General features: G+C 53.2%; 1 protein-coding gene across 2 annotated transcripts in view; it reads left to right on the top strand.

Annotated features, from left to right (window-relative positions):
• The first annotated feature begins 1,508 nt into the window (after nt 1-1,508).
• QSOX1 (quiescin sulfhydryl oxidase 1) overlaps nt 1,509-25,292 on the top strand; it is a 41,584-nt gene continuing 17,800 nt past the window's right edge. For both annotated transcript variants that reach the window (XM_070384843.1, XM_070384842.1), the window contains exons 1-5: nt 1,509-1,914; nt 11,291-11,391; nt 19,355-19,400; nt 19,929-20,031; nt 22,356-22,446. In XM_070384843.1, the coding sequence (XP_070240944.1) occupies nt 1,524-1,914; nt 11,291-11,391; nt 19,355-19,400; nt 19,929-20,031; nt 22,356-22,446 (732 nt within the window). In that variant the 5' untranslated portion in view covers nt 1,509-1,523. The remainder of the gene's footprint in view (nt 1,915-11,290; nt 11,392-19,354; nt 19,401-19,928; nt 20,032-22,355; nt 22,447-25,292) is intronic.

Here is a 25,292-nt window from a genome sequence, read left to right as displayed (position 1 = left end):
TTGTCAAGATGAAAGGACAGGATTTCTACCTAAGTTTAGACTGGCTTATAATTTTAAATTAGGTAGATATACATGTGGGGCTTCCCAGGTGCTCAGTGGTAAACAATTCGCCTGCCAATGTAGGAGACATGAGTTTGATCCCTGGGTCGGGAAGATCACCTGGAGAAGGAAATGGCTACCCACTCTAGTATTCTTGCCTGGGAAATCCCATGGACAGAGGAGCCTGGAGGGCTGCAGTCCATGGGGGTCGCAAAGAGTCGGATGTGACTTAATGACTGAGCACACACACATGATATGTTTATCTCCATTTGCACTGTTTGCCCTGGCCCTGTAAATATCAGGGATGGGTCTATCCCTGACCTCCCTATCTAAAATAAAATACCACTTCCTCTGTCAAATAAAATACCACTTCCTCTGTCACTTTATTCTTACTTCATCGTACATTTCTTCAGAACCTTTGTCAACACAGGATCTACATTTATGTCTCTGTCCTTGTCTATGTAGGTTCCATGACTGTAGAGTCTTGATTTTATGTACTGCCTTAGCCTTAGTACCTACAGCAGCGCCTCGCACAAAGAAACTACTAGATAAATGTTGAATGAATAACAAATCTAGTCTCAGAAGACTTACAAGCAAGGTGGGCTAACCCAGGAGGCACAGACGAAAAAGATCACTTGTGACAACACTCTGAGGAACACCTGCTCCCCTGAAGATAACCCAGCATTGGAGCTATAAAAGGTAGAGCAGGGAAAATTAATAATTAACACCTTAATACACACGCACACAAGATTAGTTATTGGGTTACTCCTGAGAGGGATATGTAAGTCAATATGGAGACCCGTGAGCAGACTGGACGGTTAGATGTGGGGGACCTGGGCTGCTGGGAGCCAGGTGGCCAGAACTGCGCGCTGAGCAAACTCTGACACCACCCAATGGGCCATGCCAATCCAGTCCAGTCTATGATGGGAGGGGGCTTCTAATTCATTATCAGGAAGCCCTCAAATATGTTTTCCTTGGATGGTCACAGGCCTCAGGCGGTGTGGACACATCTGATCCCCGTGGGGTCATTGTGGTTACACACTCAAGAGACTGTCTTTCCACCCCTCCCTCTTTCCCACATGCTTCTAAGTCACAACTTCTCGTCGCTTGGTGGGATCCCCAGCACTTTCTGGGAACAACGTCCATCGGTCCAATCCATTCCAACGGATTCCTTTTCCGTTGGATACGGGGCCCATGAGAAGCCAAACAACTTCCCCGGGTCGCCCAGAGAGACACTGTCGCCCGGGACTCTGCCCCAGCGGATGTTCCACACCTATCATTTGGCGGGCGGGGCTCGAGGGCCTGGGCTGCGCTCTCCGCCTTTTCTAGGCGGAGGCGAGAACCCGAGTAGCTGTGAGGTCTAGGCGAACGGCGAAGAGAGGCGCTGGCAGCCGGGCGGGGAGACCAGCGCCGGGCTTCTGCCTTCGTCGCCTCTCTGGCCGGCGGGCAGGGCCAGAGGGCGGGGCCAGGGGCGGGGCCGGACCATGGCGGGCGGGGTCTGCGGGCTCCACCTCCCGACGGAGGCAGGAGGTGCCGCGGCGGAGCCGCTGAGCTCCAAGTCTTCCGAAAACTTGTGCGCAGCGGTGGCCTCGGCGCGGCGGCCGAGGATGGGGTGGTGCGGCCGCGGCTCCGGACCGCCGCCGTCGCGGCTGCTGATGCTGCTGTCGCTGCTGCTGGCGGTGCGTGGCGCTGGCGCGGCCCCGCGCTCTGCGCTCTACTCGTCCTCCGACCCACTGACGCTGCTGCGGGCGGACACGGTGCGCCGCACGGTGCTGGGCTCCCGCAGCGCCTGGGCGGTGGAGTTCTTCGCCTCCTGGTGCGGCCACTGCATCGCCTTTGCCCCGACGTGGAAGGCACTGGCCAACGACGTTAAAGGTGAGAAACTGGGTGCCGGGGTTGGGTGGGGGGAGGCTCGCTCTCCTCGTCCCATCCGGGCGGATCCCCGCCACCTGCCTTGCGGAGCCCCCTTCGGCATTGCCCGCTTTCCCCTGCCCATCACCTCCGCCCATCTTTCTTTCTGCCCCTCCCACCCCCCTCCCCACCCCCGCGCCCAGTTTCCCAGCTCTCAGCTCCATCTTTAGCTCCCGCCCTTCGCTTTCTTTTTCCCCTTGGCCGATGTCCCGAATTTCTCTCCCTCTTCCCGCGGTCTGGGTCCGCAGACCTGCCCTGCTTTCCATGTCAGTCTTCTGCCGGCTTACGGCCCCCATGCCTGCGACGTGGTCGCCTTTGTTCCTCCTCGCTGACACCTTACACGGCTTCCTGTAGTTCAGCCTTGTGGCAGCAGCACCCTCCTACCGAGTTCCCCAGCTGCGATGGGATCAGTACTCATTCGACTGCCCTCTTATCCCCACTCCCTCCTTCCTTGCCCCACCCCTTGGCTAGCAGACCCAGCTGGTACGTAGACTCCTTTCTCAGCTTTATCTTTGAGGCAGAGTTTCCCTGTTTCCTGTTTCCAGGCCTCTCCTGACCTGCTGCCTCCGGCTTTAGTTTCTGGGCCCTCCTCTGTCTCCCCTTCCTTCTGCTTTAACCTAAGGAGCCCAGAGGCCTGATTGAGGGCAGCCTCTTGGTGTGTCTTTGGCCCTTACTCCATTTTACCATTCATTGGCCTGGCCGCTAATACCATGTTTTCTTCATTCTAAAGAGACCGTCAATTGCCATTCTTTTACTATCAGCCTGAGAGGTAGAGGGATAAGATGATCACTAATAGATGGATAGGGATTTAAAGGCATCCTCCATTACAGAAATGTTAATGTTTTTAAAAACTTAAGTTTTGGAGCTGAATAAATATGGCAACCATAGTAATTTATATTTATCTAGTGCTTACTACAATAAATGTCAGCTTCCTGAGTAAGTACTCGATGTACAGTATCTCAGTTTCCTTTCTGCAAGTCAGGATCCCTGTGGGGTCATCCATCTGTCTAGCCCGGGTGGTGGGTATTTGGGCGGGGCTGGTATGTGGTAGTGCTGTATTTCTGATATGCTGCTCTGAGTGGAGCTATTTCCTGCTTATGGTGCTAGGGCCCTAGCAGGGCTCCTGGCCTTCAGTGGTCACTGAATGAAGACTGCAGTTGTCTTTAGGGAATAGGCCTCTTCCTGGAGAGAAAACAACTGGAGCTGTTGTTCCCCTGCTGTGCTGTTGGTATTTTTTTTGATAAACTTAACTGTTTGCGGTAGAGTAGTGCATTTGGTGGCACTAGAGCCCACCTGTGTATGCTGAAGACATAAGAGACACGAGTTCGATCCTGTGTCAGGAAGATCCCCTGGAGGAGGGCAGTATTCTTGCCTGGAGAATCCCATGGACAGAGGAGCCTGGTGGGCTATGGTCACACAGAGTTGGACATGACTGAGTGACCAACACACAGAGATGTTGTTACATTTGTAGATGTTGTAGATGTTACATTTGTAAATTTGTATGTTGGTTTTCAAACTCAGGCCCCTTCTTCCCTGGAGCAGCTTGCACAGTGGTTGCTGAAGTGGCCAGATGGAAAGATGTATCATATGGTCTAGCCATATGGTCTTGGAAAGTTATTTTAAAACAAAACCAATAAACCAGTTTCCCTCCAAATTACATATAGACACTTGTCTGCAGGCCTCTACAGTTCTGTCACCTAAATGTGCCTTTTCTCAGCAGTTCTTCATGCTATTTCAGTGATATCTACACATCTGGTCAAAGCAGGAGGCAGGTAGAATGTTGAACGTGGAATCTGAACACCTAAGCAGTGTTAGGTGTTCAGGGGACACTGTGGTCCTGAACATCATAAAAAGTCCTAGGTCAGTTTCTACTTTGAGGCCATAAGAGGTCCTTAGTGGCTACAGATGGACTCCATCTAGAAGATTCTTAGATCTTGAGAGTGATGGACAGAAAGATTACCTTCCAGCTGACTCATGAGTTCATTCTCTTGCAACCTAGAGATTTCCAGTGAATTGTACATCCAGACACTGACCCTGCCTGCTCCTAGATGAGGGTCTTCTCCCCACTGTAGGAAGTAAGAGTCTTTCCCTAAAAAAAGCAAGTCAAAACTTACCCTTAGAAAGGAAAATGGTGTCTGTGGAGATGAACCGCAGTCCATGAGAGGTAGGAGGTTTAGGTGAAAACCTGGAGTCTCTCATGAGCCATGGAGGTGTCAGCTCCCTAAGCAGGATCAGGTTGGGGGAACTGACTTGTCGAATCTGGTGTTGTGTTGCCGTGATAAAGAATGCCTCCACTCCAGTCCAAGGAGGTGTTTCCTGGTGAGGCCCTTCAACACCTCTGTGTTCTGAGGTTCCTTGAGAAAGTTTGGTTGTGGACCAGCAGAGGGCTGCTCTCCCACCACCACAGGCCCAGGGGCCTGTGGCCCCTGCCCTCTGCCTTTGGTATGAATGTGTTGGGTAGGAGCAGTGAGACTGTGGAAGGTTATGGGCGGGGTGGAAGTGGGGGAGAATATTGTGCAATCCTGCCGAGTTGGCCTCAGGCATTCAATCTGACTGGCCAGGGCTCATTTCTTCAGTAACCTGTGGGCTAGGTTCTCTGGGGCAGTTGTTACCCTGGGGCAAAGCACCTGTTTCTAAGGACCCAGATCATCCCTTTCTACTCCAGAGCAGCTCTTGTTACCTCACCATACATTTGGGAAATTGTGTTCCTTTTAGACCTTCAGGCTTCTTTACCGGCTAATCAATCAGCAAATATTTGTTGAGTGACTTCTGTGTACAAAGCACTGTTTACATTACTATTGGGTAAATCACCCAGCAGGGAAATTGGCACCCCTAAGAAGCTATATTTGAAAAGGGTCAAAGGAGCGTGGCTTAGCCATTTCTTGTTGTGGGGATTCAGGGAAGGGCAAAGTCACAGAGGCCTTTATCTAAATAGTTATTTATTACACACTTGCCTTCTGCCAGGCACTGTGCTAAAGGCCTTTATTGGCCATTACAGGCCTTTAGACAATCTTTGTGAGAAGACATCTGAGCAACAGATAGTCCTGTTTAAAACAAAACAGTTAAGTAACTTGCCCAAGATTACACAGATGCTGGAGGAGGTTCTCTCTTTTTTTTATGTATTTATTTTTAATTGAAGGATAATTGCTTTACAATATTGTGTTGGTTTCTGCCGTACATCAGCATGAATCAGTCATAGGTATCCATATACGTCCCCTCCCTCTGGAGTCTCTCCCTCCCACTTCCCACTTCATCCCACCCCTCTGTGTTGTCACAGAGCCCCAGTTTGAGTTTCCTGAGTCATACAGCAAATTCCCACTGGCTATCTGTTTTCCATATGGTCGTGTATGTGTTTCCATGCTGTTCTCTCCATTAGTCCCAGCCTCTCCTCCTCCCCGCCCACCCCTCCCCAGCCCCGGGTCCGTAAGTCTGTTCTCTGTGTCTGCACTGGAGGAGGTTCTTGCACCCAGCTCCTCCTGACTTTTTAGAGCCAGGCCAGGTGGTGAGGCGGGAGATGGAGGAAGGGTAACGCAGGTGAAGAGCGAGGAGATGAGACGTGTGAGACGTGGGTGCTGAGTGACATCGAGCGGTGTCGGCCCCTCCTTTCTCTCCCAGGTGTGGCCCTCGCATCCTGCTGGTACCCTTGCGCTACTGGTGTAGAGCCTGGCCCAGGGCAGCCGCTCACTGAACACCCCTGCAGACTGGGGACATGAGCCTCACGGGATCCCCATGAGGCCGTGGGGAGCAGGGCTTCTGCTGCTGCCGTGGCTCCCCTTGACTCAGACCCAGGGTGTCAGCCAGCGTGAGGCACAGGGAAGGCATTTTGGCCATGTCATGGTCTCATGGCCCAGAAGCTGGCATCAAGGGGGAGGGGACGTGGTGGGAACAGCCTAGGCCGGGCTCCGGCTCCCTGAGTCGGAAGGACTCCCTAGAGACTCAGGTGGGATCGCGTTCTGACCTCTCCACCTGACTGGCCCCTGTGGCTGGGGCAGGCCTGGCCTCTGCCTGAATAGAAGCCCAGGCTGCATCACCCTCTGAGGTCTCAGCCATTCCCCTTGGCAGGAGTGGGTATCAGAGCTGGAAAGGACTTGAGAGACCTTCATCTCGGCCCTCTTTGACCTGTGAGGAAACAGACCCAGAGAGGAGACGTGAGGTGCTCGTGGTGCTTCGGCCAGTGACAGCTGTGAGCAGGCCTTGGGTCCAGTGCCCCTTCCGGGTCTTGTGAGTGGGGGCGGGGACGCTGCCCGTGACTCCAGAAGGGGTGCACCCCCCTTCACCCCAAGGTCTCCCTCTCCCACCACCCCAAGGTCTACAGCTGTCCCCTGCCTACCCTAACCTCCCCTCTCAGCCCCTCCATTTGCTCACTTACACTCTTGTCAGTGGAGAGATTACTTTGCCAGGGCAGTAATTGAATAGAGAGGAGGGCTGGGCTGAGTCTGCTGATTATTCGGTGTTAGGCCTGCAGGTTGTGGTATTAAGTCACCCAACACCTTAGAAAGCCTCCTCCACCCAGCTGTGTTCCTTTTTGACAGCAGGGCAGCTTCCCTTAAATGTGGCTTAGCTTTACCAGCGGGGCACCCAGATAAGGCCGTCTTTATTCCTGGTGCTGTTACTAGAATGATGAATCGTCAGACCTGCGGTGACTAGTGTCAAACCAGATCTGTGTAGGTCATTATGGCTCATTAAGGTATTGACATTGATATTCCTGAGAAACATTCCTCAGCCTGGACTTTCCCAGCACCTGACTGGCCCCAGCCTCCCTCTCCCCCTCGGGCTGGGACTGGTAAGAAGAGGCACTGGGTTTCCATTTCCTGGAGGTAGAGGGAATCAAGGCGTAAAGAGAAGAGTCGCAGACTTCCAGGAACCAGGAGCTGAGAACTCCCAGGCACCACCACCACGCCCCCCCCACCTCAGCCTTCCCCATTACTAACACCCTCCCCATCCCATCCCCTCTGAGCTTCCTGGCTGAACAGAGCAACTTTCTGTTGCGTCCTGGGCCCTCTCGAGACCAACAGAGAGGCTCAAATCCTGGGTTCACATCCCATATTCACCACTGATTAGTTGTGTACCTTGGGCACAGTTATCTGATCTCTATTTTACAGTCTAAGAAAGCAGGTCTAGAGCTAAATACCTTCTTACTTTTTCATAGTGGAGTTGTGCACATTAAACTACATAAATAAGGCATGCAATAACCTAACATGCCTGATATCATCATCTGAGTAAGGGCTGAGTCTGTGATATTGACCAACCCTTGTGTGTTGCAGAGAATGGTGTGTAGCTAGAAGAGGAAACCGTTTTAACCATTCTCTCTCTCATGGAGAAGGTTGTGATCAGAAGTGAAGTGAAATTCGCTCAGTCGTGTCTGACTCTGCGAACCTATGGACTATACAGTCCATGGAATTCTCTAGGCCAGAATACTGGAATGGGTAGCCTTTCCCTTCTCCAGGGGCTCTTCCCAACCCAGGGATCGAACTCAGGTCTCCCGCATTGCAGGCAGATTCTTTACCTGCTGAACCACCAGGGAAGCCCTTTGTGATCAGAGCAAATGGCAAAAATACAAAGGGAGTGTCTTGACCCTGGTGAGGTAGAGGGACGAAAGTGGGTTTTTGGGTCTGGTAGGCCTTGGGCCCCTTGGAGACCTCTTGGTCCCTGTCCTCATTTGGCGACCAAGGGGAAATGGTGCCCGGGGTGGTGATGGGGTGAGAGAATCTGGAGTGTGCCATGGGTGCTCATGGAACACTAGCTTTGAGTCCTAACCAGCCCCTCCTCCCCGCCATCCCCTGCCAGTCCCTTGAGAGCCTCATTCCCCAGTGAGCAGCAAGTTTGAGTCCTAACCCCACCCCCTGCCACCCTGCTGCCAGTCCCTTGAGAGCCTCATTCCCCAGCGAGCAGCAAGCAACAACTTGGCCTGAGGGAGAGCGTCTTGTAGTCTCTGAGAGGAGAGGAGCAGCTGAGGCCTGCTGTCCTCGGTCACCCTGCCAAGTGGCCCTGTGAGACCCCTGGCCAGGGGCCCTCACTGTTGGAAGGACTCAAAATTGTCTCTCTTCCGCCCTTAGATCTAATTGACTTGGTGACTCTCTTGAGAACAGCTGGATCTTTCCTGGGGGTTTCCCCAAATTAAATGACCAGAGCCCTAGATACAGAGCTGAAGAAGCCAAACCTGGAATGTGCTAGATGACCCTGTGGGGTGACTTGTACTTCTCACACTTTGCTGGGCCTCCCTTGGATAGGAGAGGCGCCAGAGAAAGGAGCTCTGGGGTGCTCTGTCTGTGATCCAGGGCACCATCCCGTCCCTGAGCAGTTTGCTTCTCCTGCAGGTGACGGGCATTAACCTCACTCCTTACCTGAACCTGAGGATAGAATGTGGCTGGGAGATGTTCCCGCCCTGGAGTGGCCCTTGCGTGCTACGTTGCTCAGTCATGTCTGACTCTTTTCAACCCGACGGACTGTAGCCTGCCAGGCTCCTCTGTCCATGGGATTCTCCAGGCAAGAATACTGGAGTGGGTTGCTATGCCCTCCTCCAGAGGATCTTCCCCACCCAGGGATCAAACTTGGGTCCTGCCTTGGCAGGTGGATTCTTTGAAGGAGCCCTTGGACAGGGGTCAGTTGTGTAATTCAGTTAATAGTCGCTGAGAACCTATTGAGTTCAGGATAATGCGGAAGCTTGGCAAGGAGGGTTCAAGGATGAACAGGCTGTGGGATGGACAGGCTTGGAATTGTGTGGTGGAAACGAGCACAAGGTCCTGAGCCTTGGGCTTGGAAGGTGACTCTTTCTAGGGGAAAATCCTGTTCCAGTTGAGTTGTACCTGACAACTGGAAGTTTGTTAGAAGGGTATAGGTGGCCGTGGAGTAGCCTTGGTGAGCATTGTGCTTTTAAGAAAGAAGAAAACCCTCAGAGTTCCTGGGGTATGATCTGGGGAAGTGGTAAGGGGATGCTGGGTGGGGAGGGACCAGACCAAAAAAGGCCTTATGCCTATAGGTTTTCTTCTAGAGGCAATGGGAGCCACCAAAGAGTATTGAATAGAGAGTGACATAGATCTGCAGATAGGAAAGATCACTGGAGGCCAGCTAAGCCGGTGATAGAGCATAGTAGAACTTTGGCCAGGAGGGAAATGAGACATTTCATCTGGACAAGAAACCCTGCACTAGCTCACTGGGAGGGTGGTTAGAGGTGAGGTTAGAGATAAAGAACCCAGGAGCGGGAAAAGGAGACTAGACTAGGGAGTGGGCGGGAGGAGACTTGCGAGGGAGGGTGGACAGGACACGGACGATGGTTGGGATTAGTGGTTCCGCGTGGCTGGACTGCCTGACTCTGTCCCTCCCACGTGGTGCCTACAGTGGGGGTGGGTATGGGGAGAGCAGAGTGGCAGGGAGGGCAGGAGGGCTCCTGTCCCGAGCCTAGCACGGAGCAGACCCTGACCAGTGACCAACAGCCCCATTTGTGCAGGCCACCCTGCAGCTAGATGTAAGACCAAAGGACACAGGCCATTCGGGCTGGCAGGCGTTTGTAGCTCAAAAGGCTGTCTTTCTGTGCCAGGGGAGCCAGGAGCTCCCTAAATGGGGTTCGATGAGATGGGGGAACGTTGGGGAAATGGCATCACAGGCTGGGGCTCACCTGTCTCTGCAGAACACTTCCATTCATGCCCTACTCCCCCATCCTCACGTCTCTCTCCCACCAGGATTCAGTGCCAAGAGGAGACTGCCAGCCAGAAAGCAGAGGGGAGGGGGTGGGGAGGAAGTGGGCATTGCCTCTGGCCTGCCTCACAGTCCCAGACCCCCTCCCTTGTGTCACCTCTAGAAGGACCAGCTTGGCAGCTCTGAACCTTCAGAGCCTTTCCTTTGAGGGCTGGCTCAGGGTGTGCAGTGGTATCCTGGCTCTTCTGTCATGGAATTGGGGGTGACCCTGCTCCTCTGGGCATAAACAGTTCTTGGGAGATCCGATGGTTTTTCAGATGTTGTAAGGGACAGTTCTGGGGCGAGGTCAGAGGTCCTGGGTCTTGGGGATGTTATTTGGCAGTTAGTCTCCTGTCATTAGTGGGTTCTGCGTGGGCTGCCTGTGTCACCCTCCACCGCACCCCATCCTGTGCTCCAGATGGGAGGTGAAGGGCCCTGTGGGGAAGATGTGGGCTCCCCGAATCCCCGGGCAGGCTTGCTCCTTCCCTTACATGCCCAGAAATGCCCATGCTGCAGGGTGCTGTGGGAGTCAGCCCAGACCCCCTGCCTGCACGCCCATGCTGGCCCCTGCCTGCCTCCCAGCAGCGCCTCTGCAGCCCGCCTGGTCTGTGTACATGCCCTCACAGTCCATCTGCTCCTCACCTGCCCACCCCGTTCCCTGGTTCCCTGGCAGCTCGATGACTGTTGAGGCTCCACTCGACTCCCACCTTTCCTGCCAGGCCCCTGCATGGTCCTCAGGGCTGGTCTCCCCTGTGGCCACATTCCTCCAGGGCCCTGTGCCACTCAGCATGGTACCACCCTTCCATTGCCACCTCACGGTCTGTGCAGCTTCATGTGCCTGTCTTCCCGCCTGGCAGGAGCAGCCTCACCATAACGTGGCACTTTGGTGGGTACTCCCGGGGCACCTGACCTGGAGCCAGAGCTCGCGAGGCCTGCCTGGTTGATGAGTTTGTTTTCTGTTTCGTAGGTCCTGGGCTGCGGCCCAGATCGGTGCCATTGTTCTCTCTGCCAGTAAGTTCCAGCAGAGGGAGACTCATGGCCTGGGGCCTGACGAAGGAGCAGGGTGCCCAAGCAACTGGCCTGGGGTGCTGCTCGACTCCTTCCAGACCTGGCCTCAGGGCTTCTTTCCCAGCGGCTCTAGGTCCCAGGTGTCTTCGCCCGCCTCCTCTAGACCTGTGCCTTCATCTCTGGTTGGGCAGCCGGTCCTCACTGCCCTGTGTCCCACCCACCCAAATGGGGCTGACAGCCAGCACCTTTGGCCACAGAAGCCTTCACCGAGGGTCCACTGGGGAATTCGGAACTCCTGAGGCATGCTCTTCACCCTTCTGGAGCTGACCCTCTCTAGAGGCCAGCAGCGGCTGAGGCAACTTCCCAGAGGCTTTTCCCCAGGAGGGCCAGGCTGGTCTCACACCTCCCTTCAGCCTCTGTGTCCCTCCTCCACCCCCGAATAATGGAGAAACACAGATTGCCGTCCTGAGTAGGCTGCTGGTGCTGGGTAACTGTGCCCTAAGCACAGGCTAAATGCAGAATAACCCAGCTATCTCAGAGGCCCTTTTTTGAAGAAGGGGCGACCTTTCTCCTTAGAGCTTCTGGGACAGGCACTGTGGGCATTGGTGGGGATGGCGTGTACTTACCCCAGGGTTTTTTTTTTTTTTTGTCATTTCAGATTGGAGGCCGGCGCTGAATCTCGCTGCTCTGGACTGTGCTGAGGAGACCAACAGCGCAGTTTGCAGAGACTTCAACATCCCTGGCTTCCCAACCGTGAGGGTGTGTGACCGGGAGAGGGCAATGCGGGCCTAGGGGGGAGTGTCGTTGGAGCACTTTGCCGGCTGCCCCGTGCTTCCCTGGCATCTGCCCGGCTGAGCTCCGTGGGGGTCCTCCCAGGCTTCTGGGCCTGACCTGATTAGATCCCAGCCCCTGGAGTCCTGTGCTTTGATGAGACACCTTCTCTAGAGGCAGAAAGGCATGTGAACTGGGAGGCAGAAAAGGAAGAGGCTCACATGGTGTGTGACCTTCTCCCCTTTATAAAAAGGGGCTGGCTGTGTGTTGTCGTGTTGGGACCCACAGATTTTCGCTGTGAAAAGTGATCATCCCCTAGGTTGATGAGAGCTCCCAGCTCCTGGGAGCCTCTTTCCAATCAACTCCTTCCCCCGCCCCCACCCCCAACCTCCCAGCCTTAGAGGGCTGATCTCAACCATGTAAAACCAGGGTTTAGGCTCTGACATACCTGGGGGCAGGATCAGACTCAGGGGACCTCATGGTCTCCCCAAAAAGGACCCGAGAGACACTGGCAGGCCTCATCTTCCTCAGGCCAGTGCCTTGAACCTGAGTGTCTCAGAAGTGACCTGTCTGGAGAGGCTTAGCCCCGTGCCTCAGGCTGCAGGGATACCCATCACAGGAGTCGACACATGACGGCCCGTCACCCGGCTCTGGCTGCAGGCAGCATGAGTGCTCTGATGAGACCTTGCCTGCCCCCCGCAGGGCATCAGCCACTTAGTTAGCATCTGGACGCCTTCCAAGGCTCTCACGTCAGAGGCCCTGGGAAGCCCAGAGCAGCAAGGCTGTGTGCCCTCCTCAGGGCTCAGGTCCGGCTGTAATCCAATTAGTTCTCCTCCAAATTAAAGAATCCACATCCGCATCTCTCTCTCCAGCCATAGATAATTAGCCTGCTCCCCTCCGCCCCCCAGAATGGCATCTAGAAAAGCAGTTTCCTCTGCTTCCACTAGGATTAAGCAGGAAATGCCTTTGAAGACTGAAAAGCCAAGCGTTGTCCCCAGAACAAGAGATCTCTGAGTTGAGGGGCTTCAATTGCCAGGTGGAACTTTGAACCATATCTGAGCCTGAGGACACCTGGTGAATTCCTCTGGAGAGTAAGACCCTGGGCTCCTCCAGCCACGTCCAGTTCTGAGTCCACATTCTCCTCCAGCCATTTCCAGCTCTGAGTCCATGAGATGGTCCTGTTCTCATGGCCAGTGACCTCCTGCTGGGTTCAGGGTTTCTGTGGCCCAAGAGAGCTCCCTCCCACACTCCTGTTTACCACTTAGGGTGAGGGCCCTAAGCCCCCATTCCACTGGCCTGGGAGGTGTCCTGAGGCAGCAGCTGCTGCTGTTATCATTTAGAGGAGGCAGCAGAGACATTTTCTATTAACCATCTCTTTTACATTAAAGACTCCCATGATGGGGCCACTCCCCTATCCCCAGCCCCAAGATATGTAACTTGAAATATTCAAAATTATTCTCCAGGGGCAGCATGGAGCCTTCTGTTCTTTCTGATGAGTCAGGGTGAGCAACCCCTTGTGGGAAGCTGAGGAAAAGAGTCAGGGTGATGGCAGGAGTCCCTGTTCACAGGCCAGAGTTTTGGTCCCACTGAGGGTTCTGCTCAGGGGTCCAGCTACTGCCCAACCCCCGGGAAGAGGGTTGGTGATGGGCCTATGGCCAGGTCGGGACCTTCTTGGGGGGTTCCGTGGGGCCTGGCACCTGGGACATTCTGTGTCTGGGAGAGGCTGGGGTTCAGTGGGTGTGAAGGAGGCGGCCCAGCCACACCAGGAGATCCAGAGCTTCTCGGCGCCTACCCGAGTCACGCAGAACACGCAGCCCGGGTGCCTCAAGTGATTCATCTCCCCAGCCGCCCAGCTGGCTGTGGGAGGGGCGCTGGGAGGGCCCCTGAGCGGGGCTCCCTGACCTCTCCTGCCTCCACACGGGCAGCACCAGGCCGGGCCAGGCGGGGCTGGGCTGGGAGTCACCTGTCTATTTCTTCAGAACTCCAGAGACCAGAGTGGTGACCTCTCAGCCTCTCCCAGGCAGCCCGCCGCTCAGCCCTGGCAGGGAGAGGCACTCGGTGCCCTGGCCTCAGGGCTCTGGGCCAGGGTGCGTGTAGTTCTAGCTACTGGTGCATCTCAGCTCTAAGGCCCCAAGCAGTGGCTTTCAGATCTTGGTACTGTGGCCAGCGATATTTACAAGGAGATCCAGAAGTCGATTTGGATCCGTTGTCCCTAAAAGCAGTCGTTTCATAAAACAATGTTCTTAGTAAGTGCAGTACACATTGATATTTTCTATTCTATTTATTAAAAAAAAAAAAAAAAAAACTGGCTGTGATTCACTAAGTTGATTTTACAGCTTACTGCTAGATTGCTTCTGGTGTTTGGGAAGCACTACTCAGATTCCAAATCTCCAGAAATTCTGGCCTCCTGAGAGCCCAGTGTGCCTGTGAGCAGCGTGGCTGAACTCCCTGGAACGCAGTGCAGAGCCCAGAGGTGGCCCTGGCTGCCAGCCGGCCAGAGAGACAGCCCTGGTCCCCTGGGGACTGGGGCCCGTCCTCGCCCCCACCCACGAAGGCTGAAAGCTCTAAGATGATGAATAGGCCGAAGAGAGAGTATTGCTAGTGTAAAGGGGACAGGCCCACACAGGAGTCTGGCCACCCCCAGTGACATGTGTCATTGTCCCTTTCCTCTGCTTCCTGCCCCTTGTCACCCTGAGCAAACAGCTTCCACCAGCCCATCCTGTTTAGCAAACAGCTGGCCCTGCAGGGCGGGCCAGCTGCATCAGGGCCCAATCAGATGGGAGCTTGTGCCCAGCTGGAAGAGAACAGAGGTGAGGGAGGGAGAGGATAGCTGGAAGCAGGTTCTGGCTTGTGCTTGGGGACCTAGAGGCTAGAACCTGGGGTCAGGGAGGCTTTGCCATGAGTCACAGGAGCGCCCCTCAGTGGATAATGGAACAGTGCAGCCGAGGGCCTGGCTGAGATCAAGATTACAGGAAGCAGCAGCCTTGCGTGGGAGCAGACAGAAGTCTTCCCTTTGCAAGATTCTGAGGAGATAATCGACACAAGTTCAAATCTTGGCTCCCCTCTTACTGTGACTCGAAAAGTTGCTTAACAATGCCCTAGCCACCGGCCTCAGTTTCCTCCTCTGAAAAATGGGATGATAATATCTCCTAATAGATCGTTGCCACGTGTGAAATGAGGTCTTACATGTGAGACTGCCAAGGCACTGCGGTGTTCACCAGAGTTCCATGAATCTTAGTGGTCTTCTTTCCGGTTGCCCATGGGCTCATGGTAGCCCCTCTGTGATGCTGCATTTGAGGCAGTCCATCTGTAGCAGCTGTGGAGTGAGTGTTTTCTGTGGATACAGCCCCGTGCTCACCATTGCAGAGAAGCCAGGCCTGTAAGCCACAACCAGAAAGATAAGCAAGGCTGGCCAGACAGGAGAGTGCTGTCCACAGGGCACTGGAGTGCCCAGCTAGTTGCCAGGCAGGGAGCGATGTGTCTGTGGTGAACGCAGGGGAGTTTGGGCTCACTGAACTCTCCCTCCCACGTCAAAGAGCCCTTCGTGTGGGAGGAGGAGCACCCAGAGGAGGGGGACTTCCGCAGGATGTGAAGGACAGATCAGGTTTGGCTGGGAGGGAGGAGGAGCATGGGCAGGGAGGATGTGAGGGCAGAGGCTATGGGCAGAGCCATGTAGTGAGCTGAGAAGGCTGATCTGGCTGGAGCAGAGGCTCCTGTGGGGGCTGAGGCAGGGCCCCGGGAGGAGGGAGCCCAGGGATGGCCCGTCCTGGAATTCAAGGCTGGGAGTAGGGGTTGCAGTCTGGGCTATTATTTTGTGTCTCTCGTTAGATGGTGAGATGTCAGGGAGCTGGGGCACAGGGATCAGAAAGATGTCTCTAGCCTCTCCAGAGAAGGAGATGGGTTTGCTTTCAGCAGTCACTCATGCTCTTCTAGGCATCTTCTCCACGGACAGTCCACAGGGTAGGAACCGTTAAGCTTGTGCATATCTTACAGGCTTACTGTAAGACATTTGGAGGTCATTTTCCTTAAAACTTGTTTCAAAGGCTTGGACTCAGTGCCACTGATGGTTGCCACTGGCAAGTGTACTTCCTGCTTAGCCTTATTTGCCCCCTGGGAAGGCAGCTGTTCCTGGATAGGTTGGCAAAGACCTGCCCAAGGCCATCTGGTCACCCGCCTTTGGGGAGATCCCCATGGTTGGGGAAGGCAGAAACTCCTGGGCAAAGTGTTGAGAGGAAAGAGACTGGGCTGACTGCTCCTGGAGGAAAGAAAACTCACTGCTGGCATCTTAATGGCCTGTTTCCAAGGAAGGTGGTGGTTTCCCTTGGGTACAGCACATGCCTCCAACAGCTGACTTAATAAGGATGCATATTAATAAGAGGACAAAAATGTGCCCTGACTCGATTTTAATGTGATTTTTACATGAGCTTCCAAGCTGATCAAAGGGCAGAGGTTCTCTATTCAACTGAACAAATGTCTTTTGAGGGTTTCCATGTCCTTGACACTGTGCCAGGCACTGTGGGGCTTGCAGAGGTGAAGAAGCTGTCGTCCTGCCCTCCCAGTTGGGAGGTGGATGCGTGGAAAGATCAGGTTCAAGTTCAAAATAGCTGAAGTGTAAGAAATAGGGGGCCAGTGGGAGGTAAGTGTGGGTGGGGGCAGATCCTGGAAGGCCTCGGATGCTGCGAGTTCACACTTTATTCCTTGGCAGTAGGGCGTGATGGAAGGGCTTTTTAGGAGGAGTGACGTGATCAGACCAGAACTGTCCTTTAGAAATCCATGCAAAATGGCGGTGAGGGTGATGGCTGGAGAGTGAACAGATGGAGTGTATTACTGATTCTAGGGCATGAGTCGGGGCACAGGTAGAGACAGTTGTAGTGGTCCCGGAAGTAGGTGGTAGGCCCTACTTTAGACAAGGCATCTGGTATCGAGAACTGCAGAAGAAGTGTCACAAAGGTCAGGTTCACAGAACACAGGGCTTGGGGGAGAGGGAGGTCCTGGGCTGGGTGGCAGGGAGGAGCTGGGTGTAGAAACAGGTTGGGGGAGGGCTGACTCAGTCTCCAAGAGTGTGTACACGTGTATTGAGGGAGGGGTGCCAACATCTGGAAGAAAGAGAAGTTAAGACAACTGAGGCTCTGAGGCAGGGTTCAGGTCACAAAGCGTTGGGACAAAGTAGATGACATCAGCCAGGGAGACAAATAATGGGTTTGTCTGTCCATTCACCCGTTTATTCACTCATTCATTCAAAAGCAGAGACTGAGCCCCTCGTTGGTGACAGTGGCTCCCTGTGCTTTTTAAACAGCAGAGTGCCACGGTCTGATGCATGGCGGGAGGAGAACTGGGGCAGGAGATGACAGGGGCCATGGGCACACGGGAGGAGCACAGGACGAGGCTGAGACGAAGGCAAAGGGAAGGCTGTGAAGATGACCACAAAGGCCTGGGTGGTGTCAGGCAAACCAAGGGAGGGTGATGACATGAGGTGGAGAAGGAGAGTGTCGGGAAGATGTGGCCCAAAAAGCCCTGGCTGAGGGGAGGAGAAGCAGGCAGCGGTGGCGACAGATACCGCGGAGAGAGTAGGAAGGGCTGGAAGGTCACTGGACGGCCAAAGAGGTCAGCCTAACTTTCCTGGAGCCCTCACAGCTGAGTCGAGGGGGCCTGAGCCACGGCTGGCTTCTTGGGAAGGCAGAGCACACTGTTCTGAGAAATTTGGCAGTGCAAAAAAATGGGACATGCCACAACTGGAGAAGCCTCCATTCCCATCCTTCATCCCTTCCTGTCCCTTCTCTTTTTTTTGACTTTTTAAAAAAATAGATCTGAGTCTATTTGTAGGCTTAGTGAAGGAGCTGGTAGACTAAGTAAAAAGTGAAAGAGAATGATCGATAGGAAAAAGTTCCTCTAGAGTGTGAGTTGCGGGAAATAGCACTCCGGTGGTGACATTGTTCTGGAAGGTGGCTGGGACAGAAGGGGCAGCTGTGTGAGGGGAGCTCTTGGAGTTCCCGCAAGCCCCTAACTCAGGCCCCTGTCTGACTTCCCACTGCCCATGGCTACGGCCTTCAGAAGGCTCAGCTTGGGTCTGGGGGGCTCACGTTTGATGGAGGTCATGCCAACCCCCTTTTCATAAGGCCCCTGCTCAGATCTTGGAGACCTGATGGTTGAAGAAGAAGAGTCACCACACTACTCTTCAGTAATGGACAGTAGCAACTATTGCCACGGAAAAGCCACATGGCTTAAGGTGTCATGGTGTCAGTCATGTTTTTACAGCTATGGAAGCAAGTTGAAATCTGTCCTGTCTGTACAAGGACCACATCACTCTGCGTAACTGCAGCTGTAGAGGCCAACCTCTGGGATATTATTTGTGAGCAAACCAAACCCCCAGTAGGTGTGTCTTTTATTTTGTTTCTGAGAAACAAAATCAGCCTATAACATGCCCTCTCTACTTGATCTCATGTCATAAGCCTGGAAAAGTGTGCTCGTTTTTACAAGTATAAGGATGGCATATAGTTTTCTTAATTCAAAGTATATTCAGTATCTACAAAGAACACTATTGGGAATACAAGTGGCATGTGCCAGTGAATGGTTTTCACCCAGAATAGAAGTTTATATTAATGCTGTAAGTAGAGAGAGGATAAAACAGGGTTCAGGTCCAGGGTCCAGGTGAGGTCAGCAGGAGCAGATTTCAGGTGGCGAGAGGTGCGTGACTTCTCCACATCTTTGCTGTTCACGGAGGAGAGGCGGGCAGGTGGCCTCCACATTTTAGTTTTCTACCTACAAATAGCTAGAACAGACAGGTCCAGCTGATCGGTGTTTCCTAGTATTTAAAAGGAACAAAGAAAGGGGATGATGATGTTAACACGTGTTGATTTCTTGCTGTCTGTACCAGGTACCATGCTAAGCACTTGAGTTGTCATTGAATTGTCACAGTTCTCCAAGGTCGACAAGTGTCATCCTCATCTTAAAGATGAGAAGGTTCAGAGAGGTGGACAGATTGCCCAGGGTCACACAGCAAGAGCGTAGTAGAACCAGGCCTTGAACCCAGGCCTGGTAGACCCGAGGGCCTGCACACAGGCACCAGCTTGGATAACCGAACGGCCGTGCTGTTGGACACAGGGGCCCAAGATGGCTACAGGTAGCCCTGAGGTTAGGGACCTCAGGAAGAGACCTCTCCCTAGCCCACAGGCTCTCCCTCAGGCAGTTAAGTAGCCACCTGTCAGGACGACCCAACTCCGTTCCTCCTGAGCCCAGGCCGGGGTTCTGGCTGCTCTCTGAGACGGGAGCCCGGGTTCTGAGGTGCCCTCCTGTGTCCTCTCTCCCAAGGGGGTGACAGGCTGGCCCTGGGCGTCATGCGAATGGGGAGAGAGTTAGCCCGGCCCATGTGTTACAAGGCTTGTTTCCTCAGGGGCTCAAGCCTACCCTTCAGTAGGACTGAACTGGAGACGCCTCCCTTCTGGAGTGTCTGCCGAACCAGGCTGAGAGTCCTTGGAGGCCAGAGACGCCAGCCTCTCTGCCCCTCTTCCAAGATAAGGAACCAGGACAGATGGCCTCCAAAGGCCGCTGACATTTTCCAGGGTGGGGTCGGGGGTATGAAGTGACTTCACTTTATTTTTTCAGACGGGCCTGCATCATTTAGTCACAGAGGAGCTATTTACTAGTCCTACACGCTGGGTCCCTGAGCTTCGTAGAAACAGGCCGCCTCCAGTCAAGTGTCTGAGCCACAGCTTCCCCGGGGGCTCCAGAGCTGTGGGGGCAGGGTTCGGGCGCAGGACACTGGGGAGAGGAACCCGGGTGCTCTCCAAGAGCAGACACCTCCTCCTCTCATTTTACAGACCAAGAAACAGGCTCACAAAAGTCATTTCCCCATAGCCGCCCCATTGAGTAAACAGCTGGCCCTCCACAGCCCAGCTGCTGTGGCTGTGGTACTCGGAGCTCCACTGACTCCTGCCTGTGTGTTTGCTTCCAGTTCTTTAAGGCCTTCTCCAAGACCGGCTCAGGAACCACGCTCTCAGGTGGGTGTCCCGGCTCTCGGGGTCCCGTTGGCGCTGTCCGCGTCTTCCTCTCCCTCCTTCACCTGGGCTTCTACTGAGAGGGGAGAGAGAGCCCAGCAAGGTCTGAAGGGGGAGGAGGGCCCCAGGGAAAGCCAGAGGGATGTCCTCCTGAACCTGCCCTCCCCAGCCAGCCTGGAAGATTCCTCTGGGAAAACGAGGCTGAAGAAGCCCGTCCTGGGAAGCGGGGTCAGGTGTTCCCAGAATGGCCCTTGTGTCAAAGTGGGATGGGCACCCAGAGGAGCAGCCAGACAGCGTGCGGAGGGCTTTTGGGGCGCTCTCTCCTGCCCTGAGGGATGGGTCCCTCTGCCGAGCTTAGGGCCGGGGGTGACCCCCACCTGCCTCACGTGGAGGAGGACTGACAGATGCTTCGTCTTGCTCAGAGCTAGCTCGTGCATTGGGCCCTTTCTTCTGTGAGGGAAGCTGGGATCTGCACCCTACTCCTCATCCCCTGCCCCCTTCATCACTCCCCTCCCCCATCATCATTTACAGTGGCCGGAGCTGATGTGCAGACTCTTCGGGAGAGGCTCATCGATGCCCTGGAGTCCCACAGTGACACGTGGCCCCCGGCCTGTCCCCCGCTGGAGCCTGCCAGGTAGCTGGGGCCGGGGTGGGCCCGGGGTGGGGTGGCAGGATGGCAGGCATGGCAGTGAGAGGGTGGAGGGGACAGCAGGGCTGGGCAGTGGCTTGGGTTCTCCTGTTGCCTGTGCTGTGGACACCTGTACAGTGGGCTGGAGCCCGGAGCTGCTGCGAGCAGCTGGCGGAGGGCTTCCCATTGCTGGAGAAGCCCTGACTTCCTGGGGCTGAGCGGGATGAGAGGGCCCACCCCACCAGCTGGGAAGGGAAGGGTGGGCCGGGATTCTCTGGGTCATACCTGCTCTGCTTCTCACAACCTGTGCTCAGGAACCTTTGAGGAATGAGACAGGATGTCGCTCAGTCTGACACAGGAAGGGTCTCTGAGAAGGTGGGCGTGGGGAGGAAAAAGGGAGACCAGATGCCATTTAGAGGAAATGGGACGGGGAACTGAGAGGCACAAAGCCCTGTCAGATGAAGGTGCTCCTTTCCTGAGCCGTAGCTGTGCCTGGGGGAGGGGGAGCTGACTCTGCGCCCCCCACCCCACCACCCCACCCCCGTGCTGCAGAGCATCCAGTGGCTGGGATTCAGGCAGCCTCCCAGGATTGCCTCTGTTCTAGGAAATCAAGATAACAGGGTGCACAGTCTCTGGCCCTAACTCCCCCATGAGGGAGACAGGGAGATTGAAAATACTAGGTCCTGCCCTTCTGGATGAGAACTCCAGATAGGAGACAGCCCACCTGAGGGGCCAAGAAGGAACAGATGCAAGTACCAGCCAGGACTGCTGGAGGTGCCCAGCTGCAGGACACCGTGAAGGTTCCAGAGGCTGAGAGGGCCTCGGGAGGCAGACACTGGGCTTAGGGCCCCCTAAGTGTGTGTGCTGGTGTCTCGAAAGCTGAGGCCCTGCTGAGAGATTGTGTTTCCAAGTGTCAGTGGCTGTTGAATCCAAGTCACAATGCTTCTTTTATCCTCTTTCCCAATTCTTCATCCTCCCAGAGGGCCTCCAGGAGACCCTGGACTGAATATCTAGTCTTGGTGCAGTTTGGGGGTTCCATAAGTAGACCCCATCTCTGCAGGAAACACCCAAGCCAGCCTGTGCCCCGCCCCTCACTTCTGACGTTTCTCAATGACCGTGTCTCTATGTCTCTCTCTCTCATACCCACACTTCCCTCATGGTGCCTTTCGGCCCAGAGGGATCTCAAGAACAGTTGACTGGGTAAACCTGCCAGCCTCTCTCAAAGTGATCCTTCTAAAGAGCTTTAGGGAGGAGGCAGAGATGTGTGATGGAAGGTGGGCTGCCTACTCCAGAAGTGTGAGAGGGAATGAATGGGGTGGGGGTGGGCTGTGTGGACAGCAGCCTGCAGGGCCTGCTCTTCTGCCAGCCTGGGGGACACCTGCTACCACCTCAGCGGCTGTAAGTATCCATCCACCCACTGGGGCACGCTCTGGCCCCCACCTCTCTGGCATGTCGTTTTTACCATCACTGGGCTGGAATCCATTGGCCAGCTGTTGTGTCATTGGATCCAGAGAAGGGAGACAGATCATCAGTTTGAGGATAAAAGTAGAGGCCATCATGTACTGTTACGTGTCTGATGAGGTTCTGCTTTTTTATTGAAATAAGGACACAGATCATTTTTGTATTATGTAATTGTTTTCTGTTGAAACTCTGCATTTTAAAAACAATTTATATCTTAATTATTTGATTTTGGGGGGAATAATAAAATTTGACTTATTAATTTCCACCTTTGTTCTGGGACCCTAGTTTCCTTGTTTTAAAATGAGGAGGTTAAAAAATCTTAAGATAAGATTAGATGGCTTCTAAGATCTCCTGCACCCAGGACTTTCTGATTTTTTAATTCCTCTTTTATGCCTGCTACAGGAGAGGAAAAAGCAAATCTCCCAGTTGGTAGTGACTTGGCACAGACTAAGACTTGTGTCTGATAGCTAATAAACACCAGTCTTTTAGGGGACCAATAAAAACTGCAGTTCTAAGTCTGGGCCGTACCCTGGGCCAGAGCATAGAAATAACTGGTCTCAAAGCTTGCCTCCCCAGGTCTCCTCCCTAGACTGCCCATACTCACTCCTGACTCTGAAAAAACAACCCAAATAGCTTGGTGAAATGAACCAGACATTAGTTTAGGTTTAGGTAACAGAGAATCTTTTGAGAATCAGTGTTTGGTTTACTCCTGCTGGAAGGCTGGTATGGAGACTGCGCGAAGCCTTGTGTGAAAACAGCAGATGTGTGTGGCTGTCCCCACAGTACTGTGTCTGCCAGGACGGTTGTCACCAGCAGTTTTGCTTTATTCTCACCACAGAAAGAGTGACTGCCAGCGGTGTCTCTTGCAGGCTGGAGGAGATTACTGGATTCTTTGCAAGAAACAATGAAGAGTATCTGGCCCTGATCTTTGAAAAGGAAGGCTCCTACCTGGGCAGAGAGGTGAGCTGCCTGCAGGGTTCCTGCATCTCCAGGATAGACATTGTGGGAGAGAGAGCCCAGTGAGTTCAAGAGCAGGGCTGGTCCTGTGCACTTCTTAGCCCAGCACTGGCCTTCCCCCTGCTGGCGGAAGCGGGGAAGTGTAGGAGCTGGACCTTTCCGTTTAAAGCCTTTTTGTCCGTTTTGATCTTCCTCTTGGCAACTGAGGGCTTCCCAGATGGCTCAGTGGTAAAGAATCTGCCTGCCAATGCTGGAGATTCAGGAAACTAGAGTTCGATCCCTGGGTCCAGAAGGTCCCCTGGAGGAGAAAGTGGCAACCCACTCCAGTATTTTTGCCTGAGAAATCCTATGAACTGAGGAGCCTGGAGGGCTACAGTCCATGGGATCGCAAGGAGTTGGACACGACTGAGCACACACGTTTGCATGGAAAATGAAAATAATAACATCTGCTATTTATTAAGCATTGCTAGATTGCTGACACATATAGTTGCTAATTTTTCTAATTAACAAAGATGGTCAAATAACAAGCCGAAAATCACACGGCCAGTAAGTTGGTACAGCAGGACTTCAAACCAGGTTTGTCTGCCTCCAAAGCTCATGTTGTTCCTATGCTACCCCACCCCCAAAGAAGTGGAGTAACAAATCAGGGGGAGGGAACCTCAGAGAGCATCTAGTCCCTCTTGAGGATATGGGGTCCCTTCCCAGGTGAAACAGATAACAAAATCAGGCTGGTTGGAATCTCCACTCCAACATTTATGATCAGTGGTCCTCAACCTTTTTGGCACCAGGGACTGGTTTGGTGGAAAACAATTTTTCCACGAACTGAATGGAGGGGATAGTTTCAGGATGATTCAAACACATTTCATTTATTGTGTACTTTATTTATAATCTAATGCTACTGCTGATCTGACAGGAGGCACCAGTCTGCAGCCTGGAGGGTGGGGACCCCTTACTTATGTGATATGGCTGTGATCGTTAGTCAACTTTTCTGATCTCATTTCCCTGTCTTTGAAGTGGTGATAATTACCTTTTGTCAGAGAGTGGTTGGGAACAGCAGGTGAGACAGCATAGGGGAAGAACCTGGGTGAGTAACTGGCAAAGAGTATGCACTTTATAAAGATCCATCCCAGCCTGCTGTGTACAGCCCGCCATTCTGTGGCTACATCATGAGCTTCTCAGGCCCCTGGGCTTATTCCAGGTCCTGAGGTGGGACAGGCCAGTGCCCGGGAGATGTTCCAAGGCAGTGCTAGGAGATAAGGAGGGGATGAAATTAACACCACTGTTGGATCTGGGTGGTTCTCCTCCTGAAACTCACCAAGCACAGTAGAACACTCTGAGCTTTCTCCAGACCTCTCAGCCTTGAGATGGGAAACATGGAGGTGGGAGGAGCAGGGAGCTTTGCTGAAGGATGCCTGGCCCTTCTGGGGTCCCCTTCCACACCTGGGGTCATGCCTGTAGAGATGACTGATGAATGTTCACTGGAATAGCTCTCCCCACTATACTCCCTCCATCCCTCTAATAACCAGGGGCAGGGGACCCGTGTTCATGCAAAGGCGCTCAGGGATGGGTGGTTTGAGAGGGAGGAGGACACACTGGCCAAGAGCCCTGGCTCTGGAGGCAGATTGACTTGGGATTTATAGCCCAGCTCAGGCACTTGTTAGCTGTGTGATCTGATCACGTGATTTCACTGCTGCGCTTTCAGCTTTTGCCCCTACTGTACAATAGGAGTTTGATTTTTTAAACGGATACTTACATACATACTATTTACTGGTCATTATTAGAAGCATTCTTGTAAAATTAATCTATTCAGTCTTCTTAACAGCCCTTGGAGGGGGGTATTATTACAATTTTGCAAGTAAGGAAATGGAGTCTGGGAGAGATTTAGTCTGATCAGGCCAGGATTTAAACCCAAGCAGCCATGGTATTCTGGGCCACCTGGCCTAGTCTCCTAGTAATTGTTCCTATTTCACAGTGAATGTTATTTTTGAAGATTAAACGAAGCAATCTATATATAAAACACAATACATACTCAATAAATACTACCTAATATTATATTTCTCCTTCTTAATGCTAGTGCATTAAGAAGGAGAAATTAAATTAATCAATTCAGTCGTGTCCAACTCTTTGTGACCCTATGGACCATAGGCTTCCCTACCCATGGGATTCTCCAGGCGTGAATACTGGAGTGGGTTGCCATTTCCTCCTCCAGGAGATCTTCCCAACCCAGGGATCGAACCTGCTTCTCTTACATCTCCTGCATTGGCAGGCAGGTTCTTCTCCCTCTTAACTCTTTCTAAAAATAAAATCATTGTGTCTAAGTGCTTTTCTGATTTGGGACATAGGTAGAAGTCTTTTTTTTTTTTTTAAACTTTACATAATTGTATTAGTTTTGCCAAATATCAAAATGAATCCATCACAGGTATACATGTGCTCCCCATCCTGAACCCTCCTCCCTCCTCCCTCCCCATACCATCCCTCTGGGTCGTCCCAGTGCACCAGCCCCAAGCATCCAGTATCGTGCATTGAACCTGGACTGGCATCTCGTTTCATACATGATATTTTACATGTTTCAATGCCATTCTCCCAAATCTTCCCACCCTCTCCCTCTCCCAGAGTCCATAAGACTGTTCCATACATCAGCGTCACTTTTGCTGTCTCGTACACAGGGTTATTGTTACCATCTTTCTAAATTCCATATATATGCGATAGTATACTGTATTGGTGTTTTTCCTTCTGGCTTACTTCACTCTGTATAATAGGCTCCAGTTTCATCCACCTCATTAGAACTGATTCAAATGCATTCTTTTTAATGGCTGAGTAATACTCCATTGTGTATATGTACCACAGCT

This window comes from Bos mutus, chromosome 16 (genome assembly GCF_027580195.1).
Source record: "Bos mutus isolate GX-2022 chromosome 16, NWIPB_WYAK_1.1, whole genome shotgun sequence".
Classification (NCBI taxonomy): Eukaryota; Metazoa; Chordata; class Mammalia; order Artiodactyla; family Bovidae; genus Bos; species Bos mutus.
This window is presented reverse-complemented; position numbering and strand designations above follow the sequence as displayed.